Genomic DNA, 23,054 nt, shown 5'->3' on the forward strand with positions numbered 1-23,054 from the left:
ATTTCTTACAGATCTATACCTCATATTTCTATAGTTCTATAGATGAGTTGACATTACTTGACAAGAGGGTGTATTTATTTATTTTCGTTGGAAGGTCTTTGCATGGGAGCATGACAGTTGAATTTCCTTGTTGATCGATTTCAAAACACGTCACCTATCCGATCAGTATATAACAAATACGTCAACAAATAACGTCATATTCTGGGACCTTGTAAATTTTTTTCTCAAATAAAATTTTTTTCAGTACAAGTGTATACCCCCCCCCCTCCCCCAAATCGGATAGCTGAAAAAATATCAACGCATCTACATATGATTTCCAAAATTGTGATATCCCCATCCCATCCACCCCCCCCCCCACATCACCCCTTTTATAAGGAGAGAAATTACAGGTTTTGTTCTCATTATATGGAAACATGGGCCGGGATAGTCACAAGAATTTAACCCGAGTCACGGTCACATATATACATGTACAATGTAGTTTTCTGGTGGGCGAAGGTCCAACTGTTATATTGCGAGCTATTGGTTATTTAGTATTCTAATCATTTTGATAGGAGCTAAAGGATTTTATTTCTCTTCTATGTTTATTTGTTTACTTTTTTTACTTTGATTTTTCAGAAATTTATACGTAGGCCTTTATTTATTCAAGTGAAAAAAAATGGAATTTATTTCTAGGAATGATTGTGAAATATAAAGCACGGATTTTAATTAAAATTCTACATGATGATATTTGCTCTGTATTCTTAATAAATTTATGAATGTGTCCATTTGCCGTCATCATAATTACCGATTGGCTAAGTGGGCGTGTCAATGTGTGTGTTAAATCTGACGTCATGACCACTTCCCACATTGCAGAAATAAGAATTTGATTCATAAATATTAAAATGATTGACAGGCTGAATTTCATTGGCTAGACGGCCCTTCACATAATTTACATAAGAAATATCAATGCAACTTTTATTTTTTCATCAGAACTAATTTACATCATCGCTTATGCAAAACCTGGTAGAAATTATCGTGTGGATGTACTCCCTTGACCATTTAGGATTATTTTCGTAAAGTAGTTCCAATGTCCTACCATCGCCGAGTCGCCATTTTGCATTTCAGCAGCATATCTGCGGAAATATAATACACGGACCATTTCAAAATTTGTTTACTAGACAAACGGTTAAAACTATTTCTTTTTATTACTAAAGTCTTGAACAATTGCTTTCCTTGGTTAAACAGTGCATAAATGCAATATTTAGGATAACTATTTTCTTGCGCGCAGACGCAAAGGAGTTATGAGTGATGTGCATTTCCTGTCTGATAATCAAGAGTTAATTCAGGAAAATGTAGTGAAGATATATTAAGATGGACATTTTAACATGACGGAGGTGTCGGTCCAAAAGTAAGTAGCACCATCAATCTTACAAAGATGCTCATAGTATAATGTTTTAAGGCATACCAGCCTAAAAAAAAGTGCGGTACGTGATCTTAGAAGATGGAGCCTGAGTTACTGATGAAACTGTGCAATTTTTAGATCGTTTTCATTTATACAGATGATATTGTGTATGTTATGTTGATATCTGTAGCCGGTATGGCACATGGACATTAGATTAATCTTGGTATATCGTTTCGCTCGATCGGGTCACCTATTATAATGTCACTAGCTTCATTCATAAATAGCTATGAATGGTTGAAAACGTCACGTCCTGTTTAGAATTTCGCATCGTTCATTGTGGATTTAAGCAACTGATAGGGTTACATTTGCTTTATATCATGGTCTATTGAATACGAAGTATGGTTTTATAATGGGTTTTACTCCGAAAAATTGCTTTACTCATATATTTCTGTTCGCCTTGTTGTTGCACAATGTGTTACACATGTGTGCACTTTGTTGAATCTATAGATGGGTGAAACTTCATTTTTCTATTCAGATTTTCATTCCTTATGTAAAGTGTGAGTTTTCCACGTGTCTAAGTGATTTCACGTGAGATTTTATTCTTCTGGCGTTTGGTTCCCTTAATCACTGGATTAGACGCCAACCAGTGAAATGACCTTGACACCAGAAAAAGGATTGGTTGTACAGATCTGGCTGGTGAAATGTAATTTTCATAATCTCTACAGTCATAGAAAATCCTGGTGTTGCTATAAGAAACAAACAAGTGCAATAGAAATGAGAGTCCAAGCTTCTATTGCATTTTTTATTGGACTGTGTAAACAATGCAACATACACACATTTGTAGCTCACTCCCACATCTTTGAAATAGCAGACATTACAGGGAAGTATTGGTGTGATTCTGGTGTACCAGATCTGCATCAGTTCACCTAAAATTTATGTGATCTACATTTGAACTATACATTAGTATCGTGGTATGTTAGGATTGCATACAGAAACTCTGTTTATATGAACTGTCTCTTTTTATGGATACTTTTAGCATGTTAATTCATTTATCAACTTCCGTATCCAGTGTAATAGGTGAAGTGAAATATGACATCCCCCCCCCCCCTTTACACACACATAACACACACCCCTCTCAAAAATGCAATGGGAATCTAAATGTATTCAAATTCAGTTCTTATTGTGAAAAAACAAAATTCACCCCATAATACTTAGTAAACAGTTTACATTTGCATGCAGGTATTATATTGATTTACATACATTTTGATAGCAAGGTTTCAGTTTGTGAATAGCAAGTTGATACTTGTACAGTACTTCTTCTTACATGCTGCATGTATATTTAATTTATATATGTTTGTTGTTCAAACTGTAGGGCTAGGTCTATCCAATATTTGTGTAAAGATTTGGGACAGGGGCTATTGATTTCATTTTAACGGACTGGTGTTAAAAACATTGCTACATTATATTCCATTTGTCTGAATAGGTATGGTATACAGCCTTACTCTGTTCTTGCACATTTTTCATGAGATGTTATTGAAGTCACTCTCGTTACGTTGGTTACTAAACAGTATTTTTACCACTTAAAATCTATTTTTTCCCCTCCATTCTAAAATCATAAATGGCACAGAAAACTTTTCAAAGCCTTGAATAGCTTGATTTTTAACAAAGGTAAACATTCAGAAATAAGGGTTATCCACTCCTCACTCCCCCCCCCCCCCCTCTCCCCTCTTTAAAAAAAAGCAACTGCAACTCCATTTCCTGTGTGTGACCTATGTATATAAGATGCAGTTACTTATGCTATGTTTGTTGTATGTTTCATTAACTCATTTCTACAAACATCCTATGATATCTATGACTTGTTAAAAAAAAAACCATGAGAAGTTAAGTCAGGCAGTATATTATATAGGGCCTGCATTCAATTTAATATAAGTTTTCTAAAGATAATCACAGTGGTCAACAATGGCTTTTTGCAATATAATCATGAAAAAAATAATGTAATATTTTGTTAATAAATGTTATGTTTAAAGAATACATTAAAAAGATGGTAATTAAATCTGTATAAAGAGTTATTTTTGCCCCATGTAATTTTCTCCCTTCTACACTTGCAAACAGTTTCACCATGTCTTGAATGCTCCCAGACACAGTTTTGTTAAAAAGGAAATAATTTGAGACAAAGGCATTTGCCCAGTCTTAAAGTCACTGCTGACATTGGAGGCAAATGGTGTGAAAATAAAACGGGGGCGAAAATTTGTATGTATACAGGAAATAATTTTTAATTATTCATGAAACCTGGAGGCTGGAGCATATATAAACATACAGCTTAATAAACTTTTAAAAACTTAATAGGCACCTTAGTTGTTGATGAGATATGTTAAATGCAGATACGAATCAATATGTTCTAAATACAGAAATGCCCTTCTTTTGAAGCAAATGTTGCTGACAAAAAAAATGCTGCTAGAGGTTGCAAATCACAGATTGTTTTTGTAATTTGTATTGTTAGTGTACTTTCACTACTTTGTAGGATAAACAATGTGTATGATAATTTAAACTCTTAGAGTTTATCTGCAGAGTTAACTTTTCAAAATGAGTAGTTATGCTAAATAGAAAACAAATTTAAATTATAAGGAAACAATTTTGATGTCAGTTGTAATTGAGAAGTGTAACCTTTTCCATGAGCAAACTGAGGAATGAATAGTTATATATTATATAATAAATGATAGTTTAGAATTAAATAAACAGGCATGGTTTCAGTAAAAATTGGTCATTTATGTTTGAATTATTTAATGATCAATTGATAGAATGCTTCCAATTTGATTGTGTTTTTATCTAGTACTGACTGAATAGTTATAAGCAAGATACAGAGTTCATAATTCTTTGTTTTGTAAACAAAGCTCGAATATTGACATTCTTTACATATGTGTTGTATTGGTGGAAGTTTCAATAAAATGTATCTTTCTTTTGTTGATAATATTATTTACGAAGATATTGAATTGGTTTAAATTGTTTTTTACATGTCATTTTGTCTAAGACATGGTAATTCTCTACATTACATTTTTTGTAAACAACTATAAGACTCGAGCTTTGTTTACATAACAATCAATTCTTTCCTCTGTATCTCGCTTGTAACTCGATTTAAACATTAAATATTTTGGCCAATCATTTAAAATGCACCAATAAACCATTTTATACATAAAAAATAAAAATAAAATTTTTGATCCCAAATCGTGTCCAAGTCCCTTTAACCCTGGTGTTCATTCATTTTGTTTCTGTTGAATATTGGGTATAAATAAATGTTAATATAAAATAAGTAAAGTGTTTTTAGTATACTGTTGAACTTCGATTTCTCAAATACTGATATCTCAAATACAATGGATATGTCGAAGTGATGTGTAAGTCCCAACCACTTAATTACCCTCATTTCTCGAATACTTGGATATCTTGAAGTTTTTAAACAGTTCAATCTAGTTTGAGATAACAAAGTTTGACTGTATTTATTCTTACAGGGACAATAAACATTAGTCAGTTAATCACTTCATCAAGAGAGAGAGAGAGAGAGAGAGAGAGAGAGAGAGGAGAGTAGCTTCTGTTAATATAACTTATCCTGTCATATTGGAAGGCCCACATTAAAGAGATGTGTGACCGTCATGTTGTCTCAGTGAATACTGCCCTAAGATGGAGATACTAGTTCACTGATACTCTGAAGAATTACAATCCTTAGTACCTGTAGATCAATCACAGAAACAAAACCACAGTGACAGTTGACCATAGAGATATAGAGCAAGTCTTGGGGAAACAACTAGGTGGCTCGAGCCTCAAGTCCTATATAAATATATGTACTAGTTGAAATTACTGGATCTGTAATTGGATCACAGGTCTCAGCATTGACATGCTGGTACTCCTATGTGACAGTTAAATTGCAGTGTTAGTAAAATGAAGTCTAAAGAAATATTGTGAATGTCACAACTGCCCCCCCCCCCCCCCCCCCCCCTCCAAAAAAAAAAGAAGAAAAAGGTGAAACTCATAGTCAACTGTCAATGCTTATTTTACAAATGATTAATTCAATTAAGTAGTTCTTCAGGTTGCTAAAACTGTTTTTGTATTAGGTTCAAAGGCTAACGGTGGTCTTAAGGTGCACCATTTTAAATTGTCCCTATGTGTATGAAGTTCTATTGTATATCAATTACTATAATATAAGCATTGCCAAGAATGACTATGAAAAAACAATAGATGTACATGTATACATGTACATGTATATCTAAGTTAGGATAATATATAGAAATTCACATGTATTTTTTTCAGGCACAGTTACCCATACAAACACTTTATGTACTGATGTACTATTTTATATTTATACCGCAGTACTTGAAATGAACAAAATGTGTACAAATTAACAGCTATCTGTTTATATGTAACACTGTTATAAAGGTCTTTATCACAAATTGTACTTCTATGATTGAGAGGCTAGTCTTAGTCAGTTGTATAGACTAATAGAGCTAAGCATTTCCCTACATAAAGAAGTTTTGTCTGCTTAAAGCATTTCAGGTGTTCCGGTAAGTTATCCTGAGAAGTGGGCAGGGGTTGCATTTAGATCTTGTGTTCATTTTCAAGATTTCTAATCGTGAATTTAATAGACCTGTCAACTTTGAAACTCACCTTGCCATGGCTCCATTCTTGTTGTGAGGAATGCTTGCAATACGATACATGTATTTTACATTTATCAGGCTTGCAAAACTTTTTCTGTCATGTTGTAAACATTGTGTATTTTATAATTTATCTGATAAACATCTGGGCTAGCAACATGCTGTTGGATTTTTAGAGTGTTTATTTTTTATAGTATTAATGAAAAAAAAACTATGACCCAGTTCTGGTATGTTGCATATGCAGCGATTCTTTTCTTTCTCAAAGCTTTGTATAAACAGTAAATCCCATATGTTGTATTGTTTGTGGAGGTTTTGATTATCAGAATTTCAAGGAATCTTTGTCTGCAGATAAAAAAATATGAAGAAAGAAATAAGATCAGCTGTTCTTGGTGCTATGTGTGCACGAGGTACATTTCGAGGTTTGGCCTCAAATTTTAACAAAAGCATAGCACATTCAAACAATAACATTATATCTCTGGTGGTTCATGTGGGTATGAAGGTAGCTAGCATAGCAGAAAAATACCTAATCTGCACCCACCAATGATATGTTTAAACTTTCTTCTGCAATGACACCACTTTCATTGACTTATTTGCCCATTTGACCTACCAAAAAAGCGTTTTATTGTTAATACAGTGTACTGTATTTACATCTGAATCTCTCTTTCACTTTGAAAATCTCCTCAATTAGAACCATTTTAACAAGAGCTTGGACTTTGGGTAGTTGTGTCAAACAGCAATGTGACGTAGGCCTGTCTATTTCATTGTAGGCCACTCGCCATGGCTTTTTGAAATCAAGAAGATTTGTCAGGCCTTTGAGTGAAAAATACGCAATCGGTGTATATTTTGCTTGAAACCAGCGCCATATTAACTTGTTTTGACCAAGAAACAGATAGTTACATTCTACTGAAAGTCCAAGGCCTTGTTAAAATGGCTCTACATGTAATTTAGCTTATATATTGGTAAAACTACACACGTGAAATATCATTATAAACCATAAGAATAATCATAGTCACTTTGATGAATGAAATACTGGTAAAAATGCATTTGAAGGCAGTTTTATAAGTTTAAGATATGTGTAAATTCATATATTGACAAATTGATACTGGTAACAGTAGATTGTGATACTGTTTTATAAGTATAAAGCTAATAAACACGATTAGATTTCTGAAGAAATACAAAAAATGTAGAGAGAAAAATACTCAGTAGATTTAATATTGTTCATTGCAGTGACATTGTGTGTGTATTTCATTGTCAAAGAAAGTGTTCTCGTACGTTGACTAGTTCTTCGAAGTCGATCTATTTCTTTGATAACTATCTAACTCTCTCAATTTGATAAAATGAAGGACTAAAAACCTTACTGTACTCAATGAAGACCCAAGCTATTTGAAGCTTTGAATGCTGTTGATCAACTTTTAAAAAGTACTATTTAACACCACACAACTTTTATTCTTGACCAATTTTAATATATAATTTTATACCAAGGATTATGTAGTGTTTAATAAGTACTAGTAACAATATGGAATTGTGGGAAGGCAAGGAAATTCCATCATTTGACACCAAGTAGCCAACCAGTGTTTAGGTATGGTGGTAGGTACAGTAGTGTTAACATGTCTGTATATGCTGTCTCTCTTTACTTGCAGTGACGAGTTTATTGTGCGTGTCCAGGCACAAGTCATGATGCGGGATGACTCCAGCGGGGGTTGGGTGCCAATGGGAGGCGGCGGGCTCTCAAATGTTGGGCTCAGGAAGGTCACTCGCAAGAATGGTGAAGATCTGCTGCACAATGAATACCTCATCTATGGAACCAGGATCGCCGACAACTCGGTAAGATAGGGGAAAATATACTCTTTCCTGGTGGACGACTCTATAAGCTTAGGGACAGGGCCTGGTAACAGGCTCATCCTGATTTATCTTGTGTACTCAGTGAATCAGAAAATTTACATCAAATATAGCTTTTGCATTTTTTTTTTATTAAAGACTTAGAGTTTGATGATTGAATAAATTGCCATCCATTTTCAGTTGTTTATTGATTCTGATGGAGGCAGCTTAGGACCTTTCTGAACTTGAGTTAAACTTAAAGTTCTGTGCTGTTGAAAAAATAGATTCAGATATGCATAGTGACTGAAGTAACTGAATAGAATCTATGGAGTTTTGATGGAGCATGAATGATCTTGTTACATAATGTGCAACCTCACAACTACCCTCAACCCATGATTTCCTGTGCATCAATTTAACTTGTTTCTTACCTCATGTTTTACCTGCATTTTGAAATCCTCCCAGGCATTTTTATGATAGCAAATAATTAACATTTGAATAGAATATATCTCAGTACTGGCTCAGTCAGAATAGATCTCATCATTTTACACATGGTTCTGGCTCAGTTTTGGGTGGCATCATTCATCATTTTAATAATTAGGAAATCGCTAATTTATTGCCGGACTGAATCAAGAGAATTAAATAGCTTTCTTTTCAATGGACCCCAAAATGTGATTTTGCATAAATTTAGAATATTTTGTTGTCAGTTATTGAATTTTAAAACATATTGGATATTATGTCAACTGCACATGTATTTACATTTTGGTTAGAGCACATGAATTAGATTTACTTAAGATCTCTCGCATTAAGACTTGTATATGTCTTGAATTTATTACATAAAAAAAAAACTTTGTGCACATTTTAGGGACCGCTGGTTTAGCAGTGTATTTTGTCAATGGAACACGTGAATTGCCAGTCATCGCTTTACACGTTTTTCATTAAGCCCCGAAACAATTGTGGCAGGCTAATGTTGACACTGTGAAAGGGTCACACCTAGGGCTTCTGATTACATGGGGCTGATAGTGTTTACTCTATTATGTGAAAGACAATCCCTGTTTATACAAGATTATGCACAATGTACACATGCGCTGGGTTTTAAAGACAAAATTAGATACCTTTGTGAAGTGTGGGGAAGAATGATGAAGCTAATCGTGTTGGATGAAAGGGGAGAATACCCACTTCCTGTCTAGGTTCCCTAGCACGTGTTAGAAACAAAATGATTGGATGTCTCTTTAAATAAAACATTGTTCACATGTTGTTGGTCACAAATTCATTTATCATTTCATTCACAGGAACAACAAGTACATCTTAGAACTTCTCAAGTTGGACTTTTCTAGAAATTACAAATATGAATTTGTTAAAACAAAATATTTGACAACATGTATGAGATAAGACATTTGGTTCATACACTATTCACTCAATGATGTGTCCATTGTTTTATTACTCATACAAAATAAGGAAGTAATAAGCTGTTATTCAAGGCTAATTTATTTGATATTAATTAATTGTCATTTTTGTTTTTTGTTAGAGAAACTTTTACCTCCAAATTTTAAGACAACTTTTGATACTTATAAAATAAATTTGGCTACATGTGGATATTTTGATAATTTTATATATCATCTGAACTCATGGATGAATTCCGGTTATTAGCTTCAAAGCGATTAAAGAAGTGTCAACGTCTTATTACCTGTATTCCAAATATGTTTTATCATTGCACCTGTATTCCAAATATGTTTTATCATTGCAGGTTGTTCTTGACTGCCTTCTGAAGAGAGATATTCGATATGTGAAAGCCAACCCCAAATTCCATCACTGGCAAACGGACGAGAAGAGATTTGGTCTCACATTTGAACGTTATGATGATGCAAAGGCCTTCGACAGGGGAATTCGAAGTGCAGTAGCAGATCTTGTGGATGGTACAAATTCATTTACAATTTTACAGTGTTTTCTCTTTTTATTTTAACATAAAGACCCAGCATTCATTCAATGCACAGAAAATGTTAAATGACACATATTACATTTCCCTCTTTTAATTACTCTAACTAACATAGTCTTTTTGTTTGAACCTCTCAGAGAAGTACTAACTTTATACTGCATAATTTTTATACCTTCAATGTCATGTGTATAAGTATTGTTTTCGCACATTTCATCTATTGCTCGCTAAATGTTGTATTTTCAAAAGAATAGTCAGTATGGTAGAAGGTGACTTCTAGGCACAGAAATGATTACCATTTTATAAAGTGTTGAATTAGGAAAAGGCGAATATTAGAAGAGTAAGAGGTATCAAAACTGAATAAATACCAATCCAGTAGGTATAGAGATGTAGAATTTGGAGAAATGGCTGAAACTACTTTAGTTTTTCTACTAAAGTAAACAGGAAGTTCTCACCTATTCCCAATCGGAGAGTTTGCATTCTTGATTTCTCATGCTAGAAGGTGTTGCATATTTATTCTGTTGTCTTTTAGTCTGTTAAAAGCTTGGTATCAAGAAGCAAGACAATTTAACAGTGTATGATGTACAAAGATTGTTCATTGAGTTTGAAAGTGACTGAAGGTCTGAGGACTCTGCCCAAAGATTCAGGAAAATGCAAATCTAGATGTAGGTGAAATGATAATGGCTTGTCGAGAAGCAATGCAATTGAAATCTGCGCAGTTTAAAATAGATCAGGGTTACAACGATGAAAAAAAATTCATTTGATTTATCATTTGATATAAACATCTGTGGTATTTATCTACATGGGCGATGTACAATTTTGTAACTGTCCAAGGAGACAGTTTGCAAAACCAAGAAAAAAAATATTCAAGATTGCATAATGTGATAAAAATAGATGCACAAGTGACACAGCTGATACTCCTTTGTACAACTACTACTAATATAACTTCCTCATGTTGTTTAAAAGATTATAGGTCAATTTTAAAAAAAAACGACTACTTCAGTTGAAGTGCAATAAAACTTTTTTTCTCTTGATTTAGTTGAATTGACCAAGGACCTATAAACCCTTTAGTACATGAATTCCATGAAAGATCAAAACTCATTTATGATCATTCAAATAAAAGTATATTGATGATTCCATGTTTCTTTGAAGTACAAAATGTCTTACTGTTTCAAAATAACTACACCAGTAGTCTTCTTCACAACTGTGTGAATGAATTGTCTTTTATGCACAGATTACACAGAAGAATTTTGTAGTTAGGAGAGTTAACATATTGTTGACAAGCATTGAATCCATAGCCATGTTAAAATTATGTGTGGTTTATTGAATAATTGATAGGTTAACATCAATTAGCGTGCTGACATTCAAGTTTTAGCTGCTTACATGTCTGGGAAAATATACTGTTCACGGACAATTTCAAAACGGGAAGTTATGCAGATAATATCAGAAAATTAAGAGATCAAAGATCATTTCCTTCTTGTTCATGACACAGTGGTTTCAAATAGAGAAAGGAACGGTGCATAATTAAAGTTGAAACATCCCTCTACACAGGTTTAAAGTCCAACATATTGTTTCTCCATTCAGCAGAATTTTGGCTGCCTTCCCAGCTGGAGCATTAGAATACACAATTGGTTCAGATGCCACTTGGCATTGTAAAGTACCAAGTTGTCATTGTGTTTCACTCCAAAAAATCAATGGGTAACCTTTCTCCATTCATAGGCAGTAGCACCTAGGTGTGCCCATTCATTCACAAACTCCACTAATTGATATCAGCCTGTGCCAGTTTGTGTATTTAGCTTTCCCAGATCAATGAATCCTTTGGCTGGGTAATCGGGTCTTAAAACTAGGACCATCTACGTTGTGGAAGAAGAAAAAGCTGACCCAAATGGACTAGTGCCCCAGTTAGACCAAGAAGGACTTTAGCAAGAGACAATAAATGACTCATCTTTCCACCCCCTCTCTGTTTGCAAAGTCAAAGGTTGAAGTGTTTGATCCTGTGCACTTTGTTTGCATTCCTGGTTTTGAGGCCGCTGTGAGGTTTTATTGTACTGTAGTTGTACCTGGAAGTGCTCAATTACCCCTGGGTTAAAAGTTGACAGATTGTTGTTCAAGATTGTAAATGGCTTCATTAAGACCCACAGTTTCCATCAGGATTTACAACATAAGGTCTGGGCTCTTATGATGTTTAAATGTAGGCAAAGGCTTGAAAGGAGAAAAAAAATTATATGGGGGAAGGCATAGCAGCATATAATTCAGTTCAATTTTTATTTAAATAAATATACATAGTACAGGTTGTTTAGAATATCTGTGAACTTGTTATAAAGGATCTTGTCAGCAGTCAGAAAAACAATGGCAAAAAATATGAAGTTGGTTGGGATTATACAGAGAACAGAGGATGCAGAGTACAGTCATTTTAGTACAGAATGTCAGGAGATGAAGATTCCAGTCAGATTGCCATTCATGATGCAGATGTGGGTATTATGAAAGAGGATTGGCCAACACTTCAGATCAGTGACCCAATTGTGATGTCAAGACATGCTGTTGACTTGTGACATGTTAGTTTCAGATTTGACGTACAAGCTGTCTTTTAATCAGAATTTCCTCCTCCCACCCCAATGTGCTAAATTAATTAGCAAGTCTCTTGCATTGTTTGTTCCAGACACAACAATGGCTCATTTATTTGCTTAGCATGAGCTGCGGTGTTTAATATGCTTATAGCCCTAGCATGTATAAAGTAATCTAATCGAGGATTTACCCCATGAACATATGAAGCCGGGAGTGTTTGGGAGAGATCGGAAACGAGTGGGTAAAAAATTTACCGACCTGAATTTCATTGTTAAAAAAACCCAAAACCCAGCCCATTACACACATGTCTGTGTATCATTAATTAGCAATAAAAATATTGAAACTGTCATATGTGTAGCAAATTTAGTGAAAGACTAATTGAAAACATTAATGAGAATTGGTGGTATTTGAACAGTAGTGTGTCCTGGCTGGTGTGTCATTGATCAAAATGATGGGATCAATATTGCCTGCTTACAGACTCTGTAATAATACTAACCAGCACAGCTAATTTCAGGATTGGCAGAAGATTAGAACATGCTTCAACGAACAGCTTGTGAATCATGCAAAACAATAAGTTCACATTGTACTCACAACTGCTTTCCAGTCGATATGTTGGCTTTTTGCATTTAAAAAAAAAAAAAGGTTTTATTTTGGGAACTGAAATTTCATTTGGACTTAGCTGTCCTACTCTTAAGCCAACATCTGGTGTACATTTACAAAGCAAGGTGTGGCCAACAGTGAGATTAGCTCTGGGTTTCTCCATACATCGATGCTAGGATTATTACACAAGATGCTCTAATGGAAAATTTTCACAGGTTGACAATTGGATAGGCCAGTCTTTCTGATACATGCTTCTGGTTTATGAGCCCTTCGTATTGATTTTGATAGTGTATATTTACAAGCTGAGTTGTGTGCTAACCTCAAAGACTAAGAGAAATGTCTGATTATTTGAGCACCATAAATTAGTATTTCTCTATGCTATCAGTGAATTTTGAATGACTTGAAGAACATTACAGGAAATGTAACCACAATTTGCTGTTCAAAAGTCGTATACTATGAATCCATTGTAAACAGATTTCAATCACCACGCTAAGAGTTAGACAGGGTAGCACATCTTGCTTTAGGCAAAGACTCATGCCCATGTGATGATCAGCTAGTAAGAGGATTAAAAAGATCACATTCTCTTTGTTACATGCTTTGAATCTTTTGTACGTATAAGTTTTATTAAACCATTGATTGTACTGTAGGTTTGTTGTAAAATTGTTACCAAAGGTAAAAAAGAAACAGCTGTCGGACAGCTTCCAAATTGAAAAATCAGTGAAAAAGTAAAAAAAAAAATCAAAAAAAAAATCAAAGTTTACCAGGTATTTGAAAGGAAAAATGTGTTTGTGTCTGTGTGGGGGTGGAATGTAAAAGTGTGTAAAATTCATATGCTCTTATATATGTAGAAATGTATTTATCAACTAGACAATGTCCAATATTTTATACTGCCCTAAATTTTCTCTTCCCCTTCTATATATCTGATATACATGTTTGTAAGACATGAATTAAATATGTATTCTGCATGTATTCCTACACCTCCATAGTAATTGATTATTTTGTATGAATGGCAAGTTAATTCACACATACATCCAGCTACATGTGCATTGATAAATAATAATGCTTGATGTACATGTAGTACACTGGTTGTTGTACTTGTCTCATTGTTATCATGGACTCAATATTTTTTCTGCTTGTTTTTTTCCATTGCTTTCTTATGGATGAATATTTTTTGGTAAGTACAACAAAAAGGAAAGTTTTAAAAGAAAAGAGAAAAAAGCTATGTACTTGTATCTATCTCTGTATGATGTGTTCAGGAGACTGACTCGTTAGTTAACCTGACTATGGAGCAGCCCTTCGTCTGCTAATGTATCTGCTGATGTGAAGTGGGTTTGTGGAAGCTCAAGGGTGAATAGGTCACAGACTGAAAGCTCATTGTAATTCACACAAACTTGGTTTTTTTCCCCTCTGCTCATTCTTGCCATGTTTTGCCCCCTCCTCTGTGATAGAATTTTAATTATTCTGTGTGTAGGTAATGAGGCAGCCCCAGTGCCAGTAAGCTACTACAGGTTCATTCAGAAAACCATTACAGCTTCCTGCTAATAACCTGCTTCCCGTAATGACTGAGCCTCCTCTTGTTTGGATCTCTAAAGATGATCTGCTAATTGATAACATTTAAATCCCCAGATCATTCATGATTTTACGTGAATGAACCCTTGTTATGATGCGAGATGGGTGGGGTTTGTCAGACAGTCACATGACCTTGATATGAGAGAAAGGAAACATGAACAGATTGTATCTGTCATATGTCTAGGTCTTTGTCATCTCTGTCAGCCAATCACTGGAAGACGCTCATCTTCACGTGTGCCATTAGCAAGTCAGCTGATGGCTTCTGTGCTTTATGTATGTGTTTCATTAATTAACACACCTTTGTAGGTAGTCTATAATAAGCAGGTTGAATTATTTTCTTTGAAAAGTTAAATGCAAATTTGATTATTTCTCTCTTTGTAACTGCATTTTTAATCAATATCAATTTAATCAATTTATGCATAAAATAATTAGATATAGAATTTATGCATATAATAATGAGATATAGAATAAAAATCATAGAAAGAAACCCCTATTTGTAGTCCCTGTGGATTGAGTGGCATTGTCTACTTGTCCATCTGTGTCTGCATTATGGTCAGGGTTAAGTTGTGTAGACATCCATTAAGATCATTGAAGTATAAGGAGTGGATCCAGGGATACTCAGATCCCATTTATGATGATTATAAAGAAGTGCAGATTATTGTTAGCTGATAAGTAAGATGTAGTTAAGGCTTATAGAAATAAGGAGATCTGGTTTAAGAGCCACATGGTCATGACAATTTTACCTTGATTTTAAGTTTTAATTTTAATAGTGTTTAATTTGAATATGGGTATAGCAAAATCTCAGATACATGTATAGCAAAGTTTTTTTTAGTCCCCAGCAACACTCTTATCAATTCCTTTTAAAATTTTGCAGTTAAAATGAATTAAGACATTATGAATGTACATGGATCTAATAATTCAAAGATCACAATGACATTCAGTTTTCATGTATATGTATATTACAAATTCGCTGTGCAAAGTATTACATGTATCATGAATCGTTTTATGGTCATAATGAATAACAAGTTCAGGCAAGGAATGCATGTTCTTAGAAAGAAGTGCAGGATACACAAAAAGGCAGCTCTTAATTAGGATAAGTTGTATACTTACTCTTAAAAAGAAGTTCAAAAGTGAATCATGTATAAAAAGCTAAGTCAATTTCATAGTATAGATTGTGAGCAGATTCTGGAAAGGAAAAAGATGACAACCAGCAGCAATCTCCTCAAGAGTTGTTGCCTCTCTTTTCCCATTTGTTTATAGTGTTTCTGTATGGTGACTACACGTGTGTCAGGTGTTCAGAATAGAAACCTCAGCAGATTTACTAGTTCTGGTTGAGTGAACAAACAGGTTACCCTGTGCCCATACATCAGTTGTCGCTGCCCCTCTGTGTGTCATCTATTGGTGAAGGCTTAAGGCAGTGTCTTCTATCTAACATTGACACTAGTTAAACTTTTATCCTGCAGGTTCTTGTAATGGTATATGGTGGGAGGGGGTTAAACCACAGATTAATTAATGGCGGAAATTGAACTTGTTGATTATTCACACCTGCATGGGAGTACAGTACCAAATTAATTAAGGAAATGTTATCCAAATCAGAATATGGGAGAAGGGGGTGGGTGAGATGATTCAACCTTACTGGTCTAAGAAAGTCATACCAAGACTATTGCATCATCTACAATTAAAAGTAACAATTGATGCCTCAAATCTATGAACCTGTCATAAGATTCTTTATATTTGTATACTTGATACATTTATAGTATACCAGGTATATGTCAGACATATGAATTAAGTGGATCAGGTCTCTGAGAGCATGAAGACTAGCTTAATGACATATGGATATTTAATGTGTAGCATTTGGACCATTCAGAAATTGAATGCTGAGAGATGGCAAGCCCTCATTGATTAAAAAGACTTCTAAATGTTTTGTATATAGAAAAAATATACTGGTACCAGTTTGTACTTTGCTGAAAAAAGGTGCCGAAGTTGATATTTTGTTAAATACATACATTTGTAGGGGAACAAATTTAGAAATGACTATATCATTGCATTTATGTGATAGCTAATTACATTGTATGACAAGAGATATAAACTACATGTTGAATAGGTTGCCAACTTTGGTATGAGTACATATTTGTGATATTTTAAGTGGTAGCTCCTAGACTAATGCCTAAGAGATAACTTTGAAATCATTGAGGCATTGTAAGCCTCAACTTTTCTGTAAGAATGAGGCCACCAAGTTCATTCACACTGCCGATAATTAAGAGCAATATTTTCTTTTCCTATTTTGTAGGTGGAACCAATGGGCCTACAGATGGTGATGATGAAGTCTTTGCAGTAAGTATAGACAGGGTTCTCCTCCCCCAGTCAGCCAGAGGCTGGGCTGCTGCTAAATAGGTTTTGATAGCAAGTGATTTCACAGATAGTAAGAATCTCCCGTAAAGATAAAGCGTTACATCCACTTCCGGAGGTCTGTAGCCACTCCTGACAGATCTGATGTATAGTTGTGTGTGTAACTATAGGGAGAGAGGCAGGAGAATTGTGTATCAAAAGAAAACAAAATACCTTCATGTAGGTCGTTATATCAATTAATTCAGATTTATGATGGGGAGTATAGATATTGGTGGGGTTATCTGGTAGTCAACGCGGATCAACATGCAAAGAAAGTAAACAACTTGTCACCTAAATAGGAAGTGGAACTTGGATTGAAGTATGAAATTTATGAATGAAGAATTCCAAACATCTAAGTTCTAAAGTACTATATTGCTCTGAAACGTTTTGAAGTATTTGACAAGCCACGGGGATGAGCAGATTGTTTTTGAATGTAACAAATAGTTGCTGACATCGGAATATCGTCATCAGAATAATCCAGGGGAAGAGTTCAAGTATTACATTAAATATGAAATCTATTTTATTTTTCAAGTATGATAGTTTTTTATGTCTCCTTGTGTTTCTTATTAAACCTACTTGTTTCTGTAACATCAGTACTTCAGAGAAAATTCTATATCACAGAAGGACATTTTTGTGTAGGTGGCACTTGTATAATGCCTCTTCTTACACTAAACTGCAAACTTGATAATCCTGCTACATATTTTTTAAGTGTAAAATTGTGGCTTGTAGTTACCGTTTTCAAAAGGACTTGGTCTGTTAGTTGACTTTAGGTTATTTCAGTGTTTTTTCTGTTGTTTCTCAAGTCAATATGGACACCTGTTTACCCTCTAACTGCAATGGTGCTCTTTCATAGTGTAAATTCATATATTTCAACCAAGTTAAATGGGTTAGATAATGATGTGACATATTGAACAATAAAGGCAACATCAGTTAACCAAACTTTCACTTTATCCTACAAAATGAAAGAAATGCAGTTATCATGTAGGATTTTTTTTTTTTTTGCCAGACAACTACTCTTCAAAACTCTTATTCATAGTTCTTTCAGATTTTTGATTTTCCAATTTCTCTTACATTGTTCTCTTACATTGTTCTTTCAGATTTTAGATCTTCCGATCTCTCGTTCATCGTCCCAGTCGGCCAGCACCACCTCCACCACGACCAGTAGCCCCACCCCCCAGTCCCCGACCTCAAATGTGTCAGCGCTGGACCCGTACCACAGTCACAACCACCACCATGTTCACCGCGTCGTTTACGTGTCATCCTCACCTCATAAAGCCAATAAAAAGCCGCCTACCACACCACAGAGTGACGGCTCCAGTAAGTCGGACTGTTACCATCAGGATGTCTGGGTCCATGGCGACGACCCGAACTCCTTCAGTTCCAAATCAGATCAGGGACTATTAGACAGTCAATCAGAACATGAAATGAAGGAATATTCTTATGTTATAATAGCAAAGACACAAAAACCACATGAATACAGTTACCCCACTCTAGAATCTGTTCACAAACCTCCCTCAAAAAGGGAAACGACCAGCAACATCAAGCATCAGCCTTCCATACAGGAGCATCCACCTCTACCCAAGAAAAAGGACAAAAAACGAACTAATCATCCTCTCCTAGGATCTTCTAAATTTCGCTGTAAACATTGCCATGACAATTTCACTCAAGAAGAAAATGGCCGTGGTAGTTGTGAAGAGGCCCCAGATGGGGTTGAAAAGTGTATAGAATGTGTCACTTGTGTTTGGTGTGCAAAAGGACTAATTTATCACTGTATGAGTGACCCTGATGGGGACTATGGGCACCCTTGCTACTGTGATCCCAGTGATGCTAATAATTGTAAAAAGTGGACTGCTTTAACAATTTTGTCTTTATTTGTTCCATGTTTATGGTGCTACTGGCCACTAACGGCCTGTCATAAGTGTGGGGTGAAGTGTGGATGCTGTGGGGGGCGACACAAGGCAGTTGTATAGTGCCAGACACTCCTTGGCTTGATGAAAGCAGACATCGAGGCGGAGGACAGATGAGGAAGGCTAAAGGACTGAGGAGTAGACTGAGAAACAAACCGTACTTTATCTCAATGTTGTGTACCTACAAGCTCCTCACAGCAGTCCGCCAATTCCTCAGGAAACCATAAAAACCCAACAAGAACAACACACAGCCTCCCATTCCCCATCTTGAGGAGATCAGTTGATGTGTGAGGCTTTGTGCTTGAGTGGACTAGCCTCTGCCTTAACTTTCTCTGTCAGGCTTCAAGGGGATGCAGGCGTGCCTACACCCACCCTCCAATCTCTGGGTGATGTTTACCCCCTGTGTAAGCTCACCCCTCAATCAGAGCTCCCTGTTGACCACAGAAACAATGGCCTAGCATCCATTTATGCTGGTTTCTTATCAGAAGACAGAAGCTACTTTTTTGGAGAGCTCATTTCCCCTATGCCTTATATCTACTTATATTTTGATGCCTATTGATTTTTATTATGTTTTAAAAGAAAGAATTCTCATGTTAATGTGTAAATTTCTTTTTTATTTTATGTTCAAGTAAACTATTGTATGTTTGAACTGCCACTGCTATTTCTAGTCATTGTTTTACAACTCTTGTAATTCATTATTTTATCACTTATATTTTAAATATGCAAATTGGGGAAGAGTGATATTCTTTTAGAAATTGAAAAGGGTAGAAATTGGAATCCAGCAAACAGTATTAAATTTGGTTTATGAAATCGCTTTTCAACAAGAAAAAAAAATTATACTTGGATATGTTGAGTACTTTCGATAAAATGGAAAATTTGTTGGATCTTTTGAGATATTATGAATATTTATTCTGTAGAACATACATAATATTTGCCATTAGTTTTAACATACGTAGCTTACACTGAATAATTGATCATTCACCCAATTTAATGATAACCCTTATGGGGGGCAGTTTTGGTAATCTGAAAGTAATTCATGCTAATTTTTCAACAATTACTTACTCCATGTTGACAGATATTAACTTAGGTTTTTTTTTTCTTTCTTTCGTGTATTACTGCAATGAACAGATTGGAATATTTTAGTATGAGTGATCTGTGATCCTCGAGGGCTACTGTATTGTTTGATTTTCTAGAACCTTGTCAGTAATAAGTGCACAATGACTAAGTCATACTTTACACTAGTAAGCTTTTGTAATAAGCATTTCTTGTCCTTTTTTTAAGTTTGATTGAAAACACTCTTTCTAAATGTGTATGTTGCAGTCTCCTGCAATTTCAATGAAAATTACATGTATGAAAAGATAACTCTAGGAAAAAATTGGTAGCATCAGAATTTCACAATGCAGGAAAAATAACTCTATTATGAAATGGGTACGTTGAGCTGTCTGCAAGAATTGATACCGAGTGTCTGATGTCTTCATGCTCGCCTAGGTGTGATACAGATTTTTAATTTTTTTTTTTTATCTGTGAATGAAGAGAGTGAGAGAAGCATTAGTGTTTTCATTTTACAAGTAACAATTTGTTATTACAAGTATTACTGTTCTTCTCAATTGTTAATTATATATATATTGGTTTTGTTGTATATATATTTTTTTCCCTGTATGATACAATCATATTGTGAATTTGAGATGAAATAGCACTCCTTTTTTTTTTTATTATTATTATTGGATTAAGATATATATCCAGAAGGTTGTATGGAACACCCATGACATTTTTTCTTTGACCCAGCAGGACAGGTTAAATACTGCACATATCAACTGGTTTGGATGGCAATTAAATGAGGCCCTTCAGAAAAAAAATGGTTCAAAGCACTAGCTAACTTAGGTTATATTTGAAACCAAAAAATTAAACCTTTAAAATTCATTTGTCAATTGTTTTTTTTTTCATAGTTTAATGAATAATGTTGTCGATTCCAGTATGGCATATACTGAATAAGAATATTGTTAAATTCTTTTTCTATTGTGCAAACATGGTTCCTTATTTGAACAGCATTGCAGTAAATGTTGTGAATGGTCCTTCTTAAATATTTCCCATGATTCTTTCAGTCTGCAGGTCCATTTTTCATTATAAGCTCGTGTGATGTAAATGAGTTGTTTGTCATCCAATGCTACAAAATCAGCCGTTGTGATTTTATACCGATAAATGTGCAATTTTTCTTTCCTTTTTTGTGTTTACATGGCTTGTTTATTCTCATGTGATTTTTTGTTGTTGTTTTTGGAATTCATTTCTGTATATCATGTTCAAAACCATGCCTAAGTAGTGCCAGTTGCTCTATTGCAATGCAAGGAGTGAAATGTCACAAAGAATCAATTTTTTTTTCCTTCAAGAAAGTGATTGATAATGAAGAAATATGTGTATGTAAATCAGATTTTCAGGGAAATAAGGGTGGTATTTATGTTGAAGATTTATGCACAAATAACTGCATTAGCTGTAAGATAATCATTAAAAGTAATTTCTTATAATGAAATGTCATATCCCCCACTTTAAGTGCCATTACCAGTAAATACAGTTCTGTAAATAAGTCATTTCAGTGTCCCCCAAAAGTTACATATTAGACTGTTACACCTGTATAAACCATAAATACTTTAAGGTAGAGAATTGTCAATTTGAAAAAATAACTGAAGATTGTATTGTGCACAACATAACCCCCTCAATATTATGATTGAAAGTTACTTTGCAAACATTCAATGAGTTGTCTGCGACATTGTGAATTGTCAGAGCTTTTGGTTAGTGATGGCTTTTTATGGAGCATTGAATGAAGCGAAAGACCCAGTACATGTGGCCTGTACCAACAATGTCCGAACACGTCTGCTTGTCCAAGTGTTTCTCCAAGTTTTTCTGTTTGTTCCTTGGTTCCATGTTATTCTAACTTCAGTTACTGATATGACTGGTATGAGACAAGGAGGAACACTTTGTACAAGACTATTTGTTCTGTTTCTTTATCAACAGGCAGCTGTCAATATAATGGAGGAATGTGGATAATTACACCCATCTTTTTGTACTTTGTGAATTTTTGTATCTGTCTGTCAGCAATGGGCTGACCTTTTTTGTGTTGTCTAAATGAAGAAAGCTTGTAATGAGAAATTGTTCTGTAACTTATATTGCACTTGTCAAGTTTTGCATTCGTGTAAAAGATTTCAATTTGAAAAGTTATAGTAAAATACATTCTGTATTTTATTATTTGAAATAAATAAAACATGCATTGAAAAATGGAATTTGTTTTTTTTTGTTTGCTTAATTTTTTTTTTTTAGATGTTTAAATGACAGTTTGTTACTCTGTATGTCATTCTGTTTTTTTTTTTTATAGTTTGAAATCTAACCTTATTTGGCACCCATTATTATTGTGGGAAGTATAGGAATCCAATAAATTCAAGGGGATAGTTGCTATGAAGATTGATGTTTTAAAGATTTCTTGGTCAAGCTGCACTAGAAATGCCACTGTTTCAATATAACTTCTAATCTTTTTCAAATATATGTATGATGTATGCAGAAAATATAGTACCATTACTCATATAAAGTGGATATTTTATTTGGTTAAAAATATTGGGTTACGCCAGACACAACGAGAGAAAAGCTGTCAATGTGACAGCAAACAGGGTTTTCTTCTGTGTGCATGAACAGTGTCCACAATCCATTGGTCAAGTGAAATGGGGTACTCTATATGCAATAGTTTGCCAGAAAAGTTCAACAGCTGGAATTTTTCTTTTCATAAATTGTCAGAAATAAAAATCCTAGCCATATGCACACGTCAGATAATTTTGCAATTGATCTGCAAAAGAAAAAACCTATCTTGAAAACTGTAGGAGAAGTTATCTGTACAATATAGGTACCCAGCCAAAAAGTTCAACAGCTGTTTTTTTTTTTAGCTAACCTGAGCTGAAAGCTCAAGTGAGCTTTTCTGATCACTTTTTGTCTGGCGTCTGTGTGGCGTTTTGTTTGTCCGTCCGTCTGTAAACTTTACATTTTCGACTTCTTTTCCAGGATTTCAACCAAATTTGGCACAAAGCATCCTTAGGTGAAGGGAATTTAAGTTTGTTAAAATGAAAGATCACACCTTCTTTCAAAAAGAGATGATTAAGAATTATTAAAGATTTGCTGGTATCTTTAAAGATTTTTCTCAAAAATCAATCGGCCAGAAAAGCTGCAACTTGTGTGGAAACATCCTCAGGTTTTGTAGATTCAAGTTTATTCAAACCATG

At 34.6% G+C, this 23,054-nt stretch overlaps 1 protein-coding gene across 2 annotated transcripts; it reads left to right on the forward strand.

Annotated features, from left to right (window-relative positions):
• The first annotated feature begins 983 nt into the window (after positions 1-983).
• On the forward strand, positions 984-22,070 carry LOC128176021 (sprouty-related, EVH1 domain-containing protein 2-like). Of its 2 annotated transcripts, none has more exons than XM_052841996.1 (5): positions 984-1,387; positions 7,662-7,845; positions 9,584-9,752; positions 16,815-16,837; positions 17,989-22,070. In XM_052841996.1, exons 1-5 carry the CDS (start codon positions 1,365-1,367, stop codon positions 18,859-18,861), a joined length of 1,272 nt encoding a protein of 423 aa, XP_052697956.1. In that variant the 5' UTR covers positions 984-1,364; the 3' UTR covers positions 18,862-22,070. The 2 variants fall into 2 exon arrangements, with proteins under 2 accessions (XP_052697956.1, XP_052697955.1); XM_052841995.1 differs by having other exon boundaries at positions 992-1,387; positions 16,794-16,837.
• The last annotated feature ends 984 nt before the right edge of the window (positions 22,071-23,054 follow it).

Source organism: Crassostrea angulata, chromosome 3 (assembly GCF_025612915.1).
Source record: "Crassostrea angulata isolate pt1a10 chromosome 3, ASM2561291v2, whole genome shotgun sequence".
Lineage (NCBI taxonomy): Eukaryota > Metazoa > Mollusca > Bivalvia > Ostreida > Ostreidae > Magallana > Magallana angulata.

Excerpts from the sequence above, each read along its gene's own strand:
- LOC128176021 (XM_052841995.1), top strand. The coding sequence starts at position 1,365 with ATGACGGAGGTGTCGGTCCAAAA. Across the intron at positions 7,846-9,583 it reads CCAGGATCGCCGACAACTCG|GTTGTTCTTGACTGCCTTCT; the intron begins GTAAGATAGGGG and ends TTATCATTGCAG. Across the intron at positions 16,838-17,988 it reads GTGATGATGAAGTCTTTGCA|ATTTTAGATCTTCCGATCTC; the intron begins GTAAGTATAGAC and ends TTGTTCTTTCAG.